We start from the raw sequence: 14,244 nt of genomic DNA, 5'->3' as shown, positions 1-14,244 counted from the left end.
AATAGTTAATTTGGTTCGAAATTGGTTAATTAACCGAAAATTTATATTTTTATATACATTTTATATATATTATATTCGGTTAATTTTTTATATGTTTTAACCAAAAAATATAAAAACATAAAAATTTCCGTTAATCGACCGACTTAACTGAAAAAGTTCGGTTCGGTTAATTTTTTTGAAAAAAATTCGGTTCGGTTAACAATAGTTTGGGTCGGTTAACCAATTGAACACTCCTACTTGTATTATATTTTGTCCCCATGGAGTACCTATATTTAACAAAAGTTATACATTTTGATACTTGAAGCTAGTGTTGTTAACTTTTTAGTGTTTAACTCGATTTTAGGAGCTAATTTAATGAAAAATCCTAATTAGCTAATAATATTAACAATTATCTTTCATCAAATCAACTCTAAACCCCTAATTAATTCACATTCTTCACACAAATTAAACACATAATTAAATAAATGGGTAAACTACACAGATAGTCACCTAACTATAGAAAATTTTTATTTTAGGCACTCAAAATAAAAAGTTTACAATTTAAGCATTCACGTTACATAGTTCAGTCATTTTGGTCACTCCCGCTAAAATCACAAACTACAAGCTGACGTGGTAATTAAAAAATTGGTATAATAACAAATTTAGCCATTAACTTTTACATATTATATCGATTTAGTCATAATTTTAAAAAACTAACCCTCAAAATTTACAAATATTCTCAATTTGATCTAATTCTAAAAAATTCAAAGAAATATATAAGAATACATAAATCTTTTCAAAAAAATATAATAATAAATTTAAATTTAAATTTTATATTTAAATTTATATTTATATTAATAATTATAATTATAATAATATTAAATTTTCATTCTAGGATCAAATTGAGAACATTTGTAAATTTTGAGGGTGAATTTTTTAAATTATGACCAAATCGACATGATATGTAAAAATTAAGTGCTAAATTTATTATTATACCAATTTTTTAACTACCACGTCAGCTTGTCGTTTGTGATTTTAGCGGGAGTGACCAAAATGACCGAAATATGTAACATATGTGTTTAAATTGCAAACTTTTTATTTTGGGTGGCTAAAATGAAAATTTTTTATAATTGGGTAATTATCAGTATAGTTTACCCTAAATAAATTCAAAATTAACACTAAAATTATTTTATTAACAAAATAATAAAAAACTCAAATCTAATAATATTAGCAATTAACTATCATCAAATAAACTTTAAAACTCGAATTAAATACTAAAAAATTAACATCGTTATTTTCTAATATCAAAATATATAACTTTTTGTCAAATATAAATGTCAGTTTTGACAAACAACAATATAAATATCACATTAGAAAAGTGTGTAAATTTTATATTAAGTCATTTTATTATAATTCATTTAGATATTATCAAATTTCTCTCTCTTAAATTAGAAAAAGAAATGAAGAGAGAAAGTTATTGTTGGGAGGGTGCATTTGTATTGATTGAAAGCTTGAATATAGAAATTGTGAATATATATATATATAAAATAAAGAGCAGAAGAGTGGCTGTTTGCATCAGTCACGGGACACTTTGATTGTATTTATTTATTCATTTTTAATTCAGATATTTTGATTTATTGGTGAATATCAATTATTTGAATGATTTGGATATTAAAAGAATCTGTCTTCTTTAATTATTCTTTTCTAATTTTATATAATTTTATTTCAATTCGTTGCCACATCATTCATAGATGATTTTTTTTATTATTATTAAAAAAATTCATTTTTTACATACTAGTCATTTTACACAAGGGCCAGGATACAATCAATAATTTTTTAGTTGGGAATGAACAAAAAATTGTGTTAAAAAACTTAAAATATTTTTAATTGAATCCATTATCAATTCAATTTGTTAATCTAATCCGTTCATTTGGTTTAATTAAATAAAACATTAAATATTCATAAAAATATTAAAATTCCATTCAACATTTTTTAACCTTAATGCTTTTCTTCGAGCCAATATCCCGAAAAGTTCGTAACCCAACAAGTTCTAGCGGAGTTTCGAACAACAGAGATGAGAGCGCAATAATATAGAATTTAAGTTCATATCAATGTCAGTTAAAACATTGAAGTATATAATATAATGTTACATATAACATCAAACATTATGTAAATTGATAACTAGTTTTCCTTTGGAGCTGGCATTAGCCTAAGCCTTTCCTCTGAAGAATTACCCCCAGAAAACTTCTCTTCTGCGAGCAGTGACTGTAAGTCACTACCGTTGGCCAAGCTGTTGAACTCGACTGCTTTAGATGGGAGTGTGGGGTAACGGCGTTGACAAAAGGTCATCAATCTTTTGATTGATTGCAAGTATTTCCGAGTTGTCTCGTCATTCATTATGTGTGCAACACTGTTGGTGTAGATCTTCTCACGAGCTGAACGTTCGTGGATACCAACCATAGTGACACCAATTGGCCAGGGTGCATTACCGATAGCCAATTTAATGTACTGGTCCATTGCGGCTAGGTAGTCCCGCTTCATGCAACACTCAACCACCACCAATAATGCTTGACGGATATCATCGGGAAGAACCTGTAATTAGAACATAACAAGCAAATACTGAGTTTCATAAATGCAAAGTTTTTCAAGTGAAGCCTTAAACAAATGAATTTAAACATAGGCACACACACAAAGAGAGGATACCCACAGATATGCTTCCATGTCTCACTTTGTCCCGAGTTAAAGGCCATTTAAAGGTTGTCAACTAAAAATACAGGAATAGCAGATCACTATATCGGTTACCAAGTTAACTAAGGTGGATCTTCCCTATTTTTAATGCCTAGAGTGGAGAAGACATGGAAAAAGAGGCTCCCGTTTTTACTACTGTGAACTGTTGTAAGTAAAATTATCTAAGGGTGATGAAATAAATAAACTTCCCGACCATTAACAAAGTATTAAACCACAAGGAACTCTAATGCTTTTGAGTAAAACGACTTCAAACAAGAAATGGGGGATTTAGAGTAACTTCATAACATCTAGCACAGTATCAGAGACAAACTCGTGGCATCATACTGAAGCAGTATGTAAACAGAGCTTCGATTATTGAAGAGAAGATGCAAGTTTACTTAGTCACTGCAGAGCAATCTATCAAGACAAAAGCTACCGGGCGTGCTTTGGCTTTAAATCAAAACTAGAAAGCAGCCAGTCAGAAATAAAAAGATGCGGCTGTTACATATGAAATAGAATACCTTGATATAAGATGAAGCTCCTATTTGAGTTAAACAAGTTTACACTTGACTGCTATTTAACAAAGATCCCGTGAACAATTCTTCATTATTACTTATCCGAATTCATCTATTGTTAAAAAGGTTCATAACTCTCATAAGTAGAGCCTTGACCCATATTCAGAAAACAAAAAAAACACGAGCACATCACAGATTATCAACATGATTTGGTGTTGCTAGATTCCATTTTCATATTTTTTTCTTCCAAGTACCTACCCCTAGCGGCTATGTTGAATGTTGAAATGGCAAAAATCTCGAAATAATGGATAGGGTGACTAGTGTTAAGGAATGCCAGCAGGGAAACTTGAACTGAAAATGTATATCAATGAAATACTTTGAAGATCTTAAAGGGCAAAACGATGATGAATTCAATAACCCTTTACCACTTTGATCACAACAAACAAGAATACCAACTAGAAGGTACAAAATACAATGAATATAAGCAAAGAGCAGCCCCAGATCAAGTCATGAACCTCAAATCTTGATGTAATAATTAGTCTAATTCTTATTGATTCCATTTTCATTTCAAGTAAAAGCTTAGATCTTTTAGTTAGAAACCCTATTACTAAAAACGAAATATCAGAATTGAAAACAATGTAATCATTCAAGTCACAGCATAAAATGGCATTTACCTTCTTCCTACAAAACTTGAACAAGGGGTTCAAATAACGAGCGCACTGCTTAAACGTGGCGACCATGGACTTGCCTTTCGCCGTCCTTTTCTCAGCCTCACCCATCTCATCCAGCTCTTGATTCCACTCATTCAACAATCTCTTGAAAAACACCAGAATCTTATCTTCACCACACAACTCATCGAAATTCGCCTTCATTCTTTTCAAGTCCTTGTCCATATCGACTCCGCTTGATCCACCATCACCACTCAGCTCTTCTTCTCCGCCGCCTCCATCCCCGTCCTCTCCTCCACCACCTTCCTCCCTATCCTTCCTCTTCCTCTCGCTCACGATCCCCGTCTTCTGCCGCTTCCGCAACTCCGCTATGTCTCTCGAGAAATCATTAGTTTGACCCTCGGTCATATCGCTATCGACTTCGAAAAGTCCAGCTTTTAAGACGTATTTCAACCTGTCGAGACGAGCCGCGTCGTCTTCCCCAAAAAGAGTGACAGGCTGTTTGAGGAACCGAAGTCGGCGAATGACTTCTTGCTTCGGAAGGTCGAGGTCATCGATATTTCGTTCATCGGTGAGGGATTTGGAAGAACCGGCGGCGGAAGTCGCAGTCGCGGAGACAGTACTGGAAGCGGAAGGATTGGATTTAGCCGAAGCGTCGTTCGCAGCGGAGGAAGAGGCGTTCGATTGACGGCGAGATTTAGCTTCGAGTTCTCGTTTTTCTTGCTCGCGAAGCTTCTGGATTTGCTTCTGCTCAATCTCGGAGCGTTTAAATACACGCCTGCCGCCGGTCTCCTGAGCTAAGCTTTGCCGCTTCTTGAGAAGCTCTTCTTTGAGAAGATCCATTTAGGGTTTCAAGTTACGGCTATCGCCGAAGCTTGATTTTGAGTTTCGTCAAATATAAAGAACACGACGGGCGACCGCTATCTTTCGATTGTTGACCACCCGGTGAATATTTAAAGGTCAAATTCTAGTTTTGGTCTCTATTATATTAGAGTTTAGAATTTAGTCCACATTTTAATCAAATTACAATCCATTATGGATTCGGGGTGGATGCATATACATATTCTAGATATCCATTATTCGAATATTTATGGCTTATTCAAATAGCATATGCATATTCAAATTAAGATATCAAAATTCACTAGTTACAGAATGTTTATAATTCTTATTATGTATATTTTTATAATGGCATTTCATTTTGATTCGAGTTTAGATAGTAATTCTTGAATAATTTACAGATAATAAATTGTTTCGGAATTTAAGTAAATTTATAGATTTTAATAAAATATTTATATGTAATTCGAACATTCTAAAATAATTTTGTATTAACAATTTAATCTGAATAATTAACCGTATTTTATAAAATTAGGAGGATCATATTATGTGAATTTAAAGTATAAGGATAAAAAAATAAATTCTAAAATAAGAATTTGACCATATTAAAACCGGACCCGACTAGGCTCCAATTGTCAAATAATTTGGATTTTTCAAGTCTAAACCATATATCATGGGCCTAAATGTCCCAATCTAGTCCACTAAGGCCCGTGATTAGATCCAAAAAAACCTTCTTGACTTTGCAGTGTAATAGAGATTTCAAGGATTCAATTTTGTACCGCCACTCTAGCAGCCCTGCGTTTCATTAAGCTTCAATTTTCTGACCGGCGATCCGTGACAGAGAGATGACGACGATACGCCGGTTTTGCTGCAACGACCTTCTTCGTTTTGCTTCCGTCAATCTCGACCATTTAACCGAAACCGTAAGCTCTTGAAACTCGTTTTTTTTCTTAATTTTATGAATCTCAAAAGCAAATGCTAGGACGAGTTTTTTTAATTTGTTTCTAGTAATGGTAATTGGTTGATTATTGTAGTTTAATATGTCATTCTACATGACGTATTTAGCTCGATGGCCCGATTATTTTCAAGTAGCTGAAGGCCCTGGCAATCGAGTGATGGGTTACAGTAAGCTCTCCGTCCACCTCTTTCCTTTTATCTTTTTGGTTAAAATATGCTCTAAGTCCCTCTACTCTTCCTACATTTGCAATTTAATCCTCATACTTTTATTTCAATTTCAAGGAATTTAGTTTTTTTTTTAATTTAAAAATGCAAGTCTTATTGTCAACACGGTTACAATTCTTCTGTGAAATTGATGTTCTTTATAATATCAGTTATTTTTGTTGGATGGCTACCAAATGAATATTTTTTATTTCAAAATGATCACACTAGCGAATTTAACAAAAGGATTTTAACGAAGTTGATAATCAGACTAAAAATTTTGAAATTTGTAGAGGGTCTAAATTCTAAATTTACGAAGAGTACATGGACTTAAAAGCATTTTCACCTATCTTTTTTCGAATTAGATTGTTAATCTGAAACTAGAACTCTCATAATCGGTTTCTAATTATCATGTTCATTACAGATTTTTAGAAGTTTGCCATGTTGAAGATTTAAATTTGAAGTGGGATATGCTTCTTATTAGCTATGCTGTTTTGGTACTGTATCTAAATTTAGTACCTTTGAAATTGTTGCAGTTATGGGAAAAGTTGAGGGCAAGGTGAGTCTTGGCACGGCCACGTAACAGCAGTCACCATTGCACCCGAATATCGCAGGCAGCAGCTTGCTAAGAAACTGATGAACCTTCTTGAAGAAATCAGTGATAAGATGTAAGATTGGTGTGCAATTTATTCTTTGCTTTATCATGAATTTAGAGGGCATTACAAGATTCGAAATCACCAAAGTATTATGTTTTTTAATAGCATTTTAAGGACCTGTGAGATATAAGTTTGCACCATGCTTTGCTCGTTGTCTTTGATGAAAATAATACAACTTTCCAAACAAGCTTTAAGTTTTTTGTTGAAATTGTGAAGAGCAAGTACTGACACAAGCATAATCATAAGCTTCATTTGGTACTTTTGTGTAGAACTAGAAAATCTTCCTTTGAAACTATGTATTTCATGTATATTTGGGGTTTATTAGAGCAAAGTGTTTACACGCCGTGCATTTCTAGCGTTGAGCTGACTTCGATTAAGTGATGCTTGATAATTTTCTCTTGATAAGTACTTTCTTTGGTAAAAGTACTATAGAGGCTCTTGTACTAGGAGCTGGATTACATTTTGCCCCTCTACTAAAACATGGGCAAATTAGTCCTTATACGTTTGGTCAAAGAGTAAATTGGCCTTTCTATTAAAATTTTATCCATTTTCATTGTTAAAAACTGGTCCCTGTACATCAGCATGAGGTACACGTGGCACGCCATGTGTCATTGTTTGGTTATACTGTCAACCACGCCAAAATTTTAATAGAAATGATTAGTTTACTCTTTGATCTAATGTGTAGAGACTAATTTGCCCATTTTTTTAGTAGAGAGGGCAAAATTCAATTTGACACCTAGTACAAGGGCCTTTATGGTATTTTTACCTATTTTCTTTTCATTCGGTTTTGATGACTGTGACATTGATTAGTACATTCTAGTGCTTTTTAAATTGAATAATCTTTTACCTCTAATGCAACCAAAGCATCAATCATCATATTTAAGTTGCGCTCCAAGTAAAAACGTCTCCTGGTGTCTTTACTCTTGTTCTTTCTTCAGTCATCAATAAAGAAGTCTCTTTGGCAGTGACAAGGCATATTTTGTGGATCTTTTTGTGAGGGCTTCTAATACACCAGCTATAAAGATGTATGAAAAGGTAATAGTGTCGCATTACACCGTTCTTGCTTTCCCTTCGCAGTTATCCGGATTCTTTTTCTTCTTTTCTCAAAACACAGCTTTCCCTTGTAAAATGTAATTCTGCATGTTTCGTTTTTCCTTTTTTACAGCTCGGATACGTTATATACAGAAGGGTACTACGTTATTATTCCGGGGAGGAAGATGGGTTAGGTAAGTGGAATGTTGTATTATCCTTTCTCGTTCCCACACACATACTGTGTCTTATTCGATTTTGTGTTTTTTTTTTTCAAGATATGAGGAAAGCATTATCGAGAGATGTCGAAAAGAAATCAATGATCCCCCTAAAACGGCCGGTTAGACCTGATGAATTGGAGTATGATTCGATTTAGATCCACTTTCTCTAACTGTTTACTATGCTCATGTTTTTAACTTGGAAGGGAAAAGTAAGTGGGTTGTTTCTATATGTGGTAGATAGCATTATCTGTCACGTTACCTTGTATTCATTGTAACTATTAAAAGCATGCATCTTTCTTGTCATGATATATTAGAAAAGAGAAGAGTAAAGTAACATTTAGTCCTTAAACTTGGTAAATTTCTCATCTTGGTCCTTGAACTTTTTTTTTTGCCCACATTAGATTGGTACCGTGGTAGTTTTTCTCAATTTGATCTGAAAACTTAGATTCCATTAAAGTATAATAGTGCGGTATTGAGAGATTGCACTACATTATCATTTGAAAATTTTTTATAATTTTTTTTGTACATTTTGTATTTTATTTAGGGTCTGTTTGGAATCCCAGACTTGTTTGGCTAACAGAGTAATTATATTATAATTCTCTATATCACATTTGATAGTACAAACTGTAATTACATGGTTAAATAATTTATATATATATTTTAGAATAATTATTTTAAAATTTTATTAGTATGATAAAAATAATTTCTCAACAAGTAGTAAAATTAAAATTCAATCATCATATTTATCATGTTAGTCTAAAAAAGTAGTTGATATCATGATTAGTAATAAAAATAGCAAGAAAAATAAAAATCATATGCAATTTTTTTTAATTGTTCTAGTGTTTATTTGTTGGGTTATCCCCTCTTCAATATTTAGCATATGTTCGTTACCATCATCTTTTTGTCCTTAATCGAGTTCTTCATTTGAATTTGAATATGCATTATTAATATTATCAATATATCTTTTTTCCATGTATTCTACGAAGTATGTATCATCTTAATTTCACTTATGATTGAAGTTATGGAATATGTAACATGCTAGTAGGATCTAACATTTTTTATATGCTATATTAATGTGATGTTAATATGGTAAATATATTTTTTAGAACAAATGTTTTTTCAACTACGTTTCGAAGTCTTGAATGTCTCAAATTAAAAAGTTCATGAGCTGTCTATTGTTCTTGTGTTTGTCACCATTTTCTTAAATGGTATCATACCCCACTATCTGAACTCACATTCTAAATAATTTGTAACTTTAATTATAAAAATTTATATAAACTTATTTTAGAGAAATATTTATACTAGGTTAAATTTCTTTTATAATATTTAAAAGTCAAAATTCATATAAAATTTATAATATATAACCTTTATAAAAAAAAGTTTTGTAAATTGTCCAAAAATTTCGTAACACTTCTTATAAATAATATATATTTTTTTGTTTTTTTATAAATAAGTTATGGGAAAAAATTATAATCCTTAAGTATATTATTTTTATAATACGTAGCATGGATGCTAACTTCGCCTTTTTAACTTTTTATAATATAATAAATATTTTATCATAATTTTAGAAATTTTTAAATATTTAAATAATTTTTTATTATAACTTTATAAAATGTAAAAAAATATTTTAAAATTTTAAGTTTTTAGGATTTATAATATAATAATTTTTTTGGTTATAATCATCCTAAACACTCACGCGTGTTCTTGCTTATAGTATAATTTTTATAACATATATAAAAATAATTTTTTAAAATTAGATTTGGATATAATTATCTGCGTAATTACTTCAATTCTCACATTCCTCTAAGAATTGAAAAGTATAATTGAGGTATTTCAATTACACCTAATTCGGTGAGATTCACCGATTACAATAGTTACCAAATCATACCATTACACTCAAATCTAACTACTAAGTGGCTTTTCAAATACTATCTTAATTTATTTATAAAATTTCCAAGTGATGATTTGGTACAACCTTAGTGTGCCATGTAATCGCATTTTAATGGAATCCAAGTCTAAGGACTAAATAAAAAAAATTGTTAAACTTCAGGGCTAATGTGGGAATCAATATGAGAAAAAGTTTAAGTTTAATTGCTTTATCTAAAAAAAAGGGCACACGTCTACAGTTTACCCCGAATTATTTTCAATCTATGAACTATATATAGAAGGAAGGTCTTGTTTCCTAAGCCCTCCTTTCATGATTAGAAATGGTTAAACTCGAACTGCTTCATAGATTTTGAATCAATTAGCTTTAAATGGAATAAATTTTTTTGTTTGAAAAGTAGATGCAGGATGGGGTGAATTTCTCTTTTAGATGGTGGGTATCGAATGGCTATGATAATTATTTGCTCCATCTCAACCCGCTTCATTATATAAAATTATCATTTTATCTTTGTATATATAAAGTATTGAAAAGCTAAAAATGTAATAAAGTAATATAGAAAAAACATATATTTTATGTTTAAACATTTTTGAAGAATTATATTAAATATTTATTTGAATTTAAAAAGATTGAAAATATTAAAGATGAGTAGAAAAAAATTACATTGAAGGAGAGCAAGGTGGGGTGAAGATGAATACATCCAATATCCATGAAAGTGATAATAATTTTAAAGATTATATAACCATAGTTGAGCAGAGTGGGTGGCAAAGCAAAACGTGCGAATTATTTTAGCAATATTCACACCCTTACTCCATTGCCATCTCTATACATGATAAGAGTACTATTTTTTTTACTTTATAATATAAATAGTCAATTTTATCGTTTTAATCTATGATCATAGACTACATTGTAACCATTTTTTAAAAATATTAATCTTATTATATGTTATTATTATATCTATTTTTTTATATCATGTTTAGAATTATGTATAATCACATATCAACTCTTAAAATAAGAATATAATGTGCTTCAGTGCATTTAAATAAACCGAACTGTTAGATAACCAATTTTCTTTTAATACATAAAAAATTATGGGTTTTTTATATAATGTTATCCTTAAGGATAACACTAAGGTAAAATAGATATCCTATATTTATCCAAAGGAATGGTTTTGGTGGTCCAATTTCTGACAATGGATTTTTACACAATTGAAATTATTATTGTTATACCCAACAACGAAAAATAATTTTTAGATTCGAATATTTTTATTTAAAAATACTAAAATATAAATACGATTTTAGGAGAAATTTGTTAAAATATCTTCAATTCATGTAATGTTGAGCCAAAAAGAATTAAAGAATAAATAGTTATTTTTTCTATAACTGAAAGTAAAAAAAAAAACACGATTAAAATAATATATTTTAATTTTTAAAATGGTAATATAAAAATTGAAAATTCAAGTTTCACTGAGACCGTTGGATCAAACTGAACGGTCCAAAAGCCTATAGTCTCAATACCAGGTCCACGTGCACATCACGTGATACCTTCTATCCTACAAATAGTCATTTATTAAAAAAATAAATGGAAAAAAAGTGCTTAAATTTAATATGATGATGTCACTGAGGTTTCCTTTCTTGTTTTCTCAGCCAACTAACCTGCCTGGCAGTGGCAGTTCCTCTCAGAACAATCACCGGACCACCCCTCGCCCACGGTTCTCTGCCACATTTGCTGCCGCCACCGCCGCATCGATAGGAGCTGCAGCTGCCGCCGGCGTTGCTGTCGTCTCGCAGAATCCGAACCACCCGTTCTTCCAACACGCAGCGAATCTGCTCTTGCCGAATAGTTCTTCTCTCCTTTGGGCCTCGGTCTCTCTCGCTGATGGATCGGCTCCCGTCGTTGAACCAAAGAGTGGGGTTTCTTTCCCGGCGGTTCTGGGAAGTTCCCTTACACTCCTTGGTGTTGGGTTGAGGAAAAAGAGCATCCTGGGATTGAAGAACATCGATGTCTATGCATTTGGTAACATATAAATTTCTCTTTCACCTTCTTTGAAAATATCTGCTTTTTTTTTTCTTTATTTGATTCTTCGTTTCTGGTAATGCATATTTGGATCCACTTAGACACTTTAGTTTAGGATTATCCTGAAATCCCAAGCTTGCATGCAATAATTTATAGAATTTAAATGGTATTTTTTTTGGTAATTGAATGATGAGCTACAAATTCAATCTGGGTATGGCTTGAATGCTTTGGGTCCAAGTCTTGTGCATGGAGAAAACAGTTCTAGGAGAGCTTTGTCTCCCGTTTTAGAGGTCCTGTCTGGCTCTACTTTGGATTTTATCGGAATTCAATACGGGTAGAGGGTCTTATACGAAAAAAAAAAAAACTAAATGTAGAATATAGATTGAGCTACCAAAGCAGAACACTTTTTAAGCGTGGAAAATGCAGTTTCTACATGTGGGTAATTTGGTGTTCTTTTGCAGGTGTTTATGCTAATGGGGATGATGTAAAGAAGTTTTTGAGTGAGAAATATGGGAATTTATCTGCTTTTGAACTTAAAAACAGTAAAGATTTTAATAATGATCTTATGGAAGCTGATATATCCATGACTGTTAGACTTCAAATCGTCTACAGCAAATTGAGTATCAAATCCATACGAAGCGCTTACGAAGAATCAGTTGGAAGCAGACTCCAAAAGTTTAGTGGATCAGATAATAAAGAACTACTTCAAAGGTAAACTATGCTTTTAACTATCAACATTTTACCAATTGGTTGAGGTGGTAGCCACCTCACCGCCATTCCATAGGAGTAAGAAAATAAGTTCAAACCTCGAGAAGTGCACTTGTTGGTTGAGAGGGCTTTACCTTATTCACTTCCAACTTGAAAGAGATTAGTCTCGAATCTAATGTGGCTTGAGATATCTTGGATTTACACAAAGAAGGGGAAAATTCAACTATCAACATCTACCTAGTGATTGGGATATTTCAGTTTTGGTTCATAACCTGAAATTCATATGTTAATTTAACAGCTTTGTTAAATTTCTGAAGTTGAACACCACAGCATTGCACTAACATCATCGCATTTCTTCTAAATTTTTGTTTTCCTTCTGTTCCGAATCTTGTTCCTTGTCCTAGTTTCTGTTTCAATAATGTTAGTTCGATGTCTTGTATGGTTCGATTGCAGGTTCACTTCTCAATTCAAAGATGAAAATAAACTACCAAGGGGATCTTTGGTAGAGCTCTCAAAGGAGCCAGGCTATGTACTTAAGACAATAAGTAAGTTGTTCTTTGCATATTTTATCTTTAAATTAGACATAAGAAGCAATCTTTTTCCAATTTTCTTGCATTCAGTGGAGATTAATTCATCTGGTATTTGCATCAAGTGTCCATTATTCCCTCTGATTTTCCTTACACAATGCCTATGAATCTCCATTTCTTCATTTTTGTTGAAATACTGCGCCTCACACACTTATGGTGTGGAAGTGGGGATATAGCCCACGAAAAAACTTGGGGAAAAAATTGAACATGCTTATGTCAGACCTGTACTTGTATTCAACACTCATACCCAGGCCTTTTTAACCCATTTCCTCTGTTTTCTTTTACACAACTGTTATGAATCTTCGATTTCTCATTTTTCTTAAAGTACCGGTGTCCGATGCATTTATGGGTTTATGACCCTAAATATGAAAGAATTTGAAAAAAACTTAATATACCCTTGCTTGAACACATACTTGTATATAACACTCGAACATTCACAGCATGATTAGAAACTACTATGTTTTTCTTGACTCAATAATTTGTTTTACATTTTATTATTATACCCCTAATTTTATTTTTTTCGATTTGAAAAATGGTGTAGTTGATGGAAAAGAAATGGGAAGTATAGAGAGCAAACTCCTATGTAGATCAATATTGGATTTGTACATTGGTGAAGATCCATTTGATAGACGAGCCAAGGATGATGTTGATCTCAATGTTGCTTCTTTGTTACAACAAAAGTAGATACATTATGACATTGATGATCGAGGGTTCATAAAAAAAAAAAACTAAAATCCTCCTCCTTTCACCCTTTTGCTGGTTCTTATGTTTTACCCTTTTTTTTTTTGTGTGGTGGGGGGGGGGGGCAGCATTGCTCCATGTTAAATGTTACTCTTGAGAGATTTGAAACATTTGGTAGAGTTATTTATATCCCTCACTCCCAAAACAGTTTAGACATGATTTTCTTTTGAACAATTTTATTATAGGTTATTATCATATTTGTTTTTTTTGATACAAAGTCTAGAATTACTCATAGTCTCTCCCTAATTCATAAATAGGAGTATAATGCGTTTCAGTGCACTCGATTTCAAGTTCTCCTGTATTGGCAATAATGTCCGTGCCAGTCGAGTTAAGACTCAATTGGTTTAGACATAACATATTAGTTAAGTATTGCTTTTGTTTTTATTCTTGTTTCTTTTGAAACAAAAGAGAGGTTTTATGGGATACAATGTGAGCTAATGATAGTATTCTATATACCTCCACCATTATTTCCAGTTTCTGTTACCCTCATCATATATATTACAACAAATTCAAATATGAGAAT

General features: G+C 31.9%; 2 protein-coding genes and 1 pseudogene across 2 annotated transcripts; 2 read left to right on the top strand and 1 right to left on the bottom strand.

The window, feature by feature from the left end:
* Nucleotides 1-2,054: 2,054 nt before the first annotated feature.
* LOC107936504 (pre-mRNA-splicing factor 18) lies at nucleotides 2,055-4,835 on the bottom strand. Its single transcript, XM_016869243.2, has 2 exons — nucleotides 3,896-4,835; nucleotides 2,055-2,571 (listed from the first exon to the last, which is right to left on the bottom strand). The coding sequence occupies exons 1-2, from the start codon at nucleotides 4,730-4,732 to the stop codon at nucleotides 2,161-2,163; spliced, it is 1,248 nt and encodes a 415-aa protein (XP_016724732.1). The 5' UTR covers nucleotides 4,733-4,835; the 3' UTR covers nucleotides 2,055-2,160.
* A 625-nt stretch (nucleotides 4,836-5,460) lies between these two features.
* On the top strand, nucleotides 5,461-8,136 carry LOC121204667 (N-terminal acetyltransferase B complex catalytic subunit NAA20-like; annotated as a pseudogene).
* A 3,112-nt stretch (nucleotides 8,137-11,248) lies between these two features.
* Nucleotides 11,249-13,916, top strand: LOC107936510 (fatty-acid-binding protein 1). Its single transcript, XM_016869253.2, has 4 exons — nucleotides 11,249-11,685; nucleotides 12,147-12,396; nucleotides 12,847-12,938; nucleotides 13,522-13,916. Exons 1-4 carry the CDS (start codon nucleotides 11,277-11,279, stop codon nucleotides 13,662-13,664), a joined length of 894 nt encoding a protein of 297 aa, XP_016724742.1. The 5' UTR covers nucleotides 11,249-11,276; the 3' UTR covers nucleotides 13,665-13,916.
* The last annotated feature ends 328 nt before the right edge of the window (nucleotides 13,917-14,244 follow it).

Source organism: Gossypium hirsutum, chromosome A08 (genome assembly GCF_007990345.1).
Source record: "Gossypium hirsutum isolate 1008001.06 chromosome A08, Gossypium_hirsutum_v2.1, whole genome shotgun sequence".
Lineage (NCBI taxonomy): Eukaryota > Viridiplantae > Streptophyta > Magnoliopsida > Malvales > Malvaceae > Gossypium > Gossypium hirsutum.
This window is presented reverse-complemented; position numbering and strand designations above follow the sequence as displayed.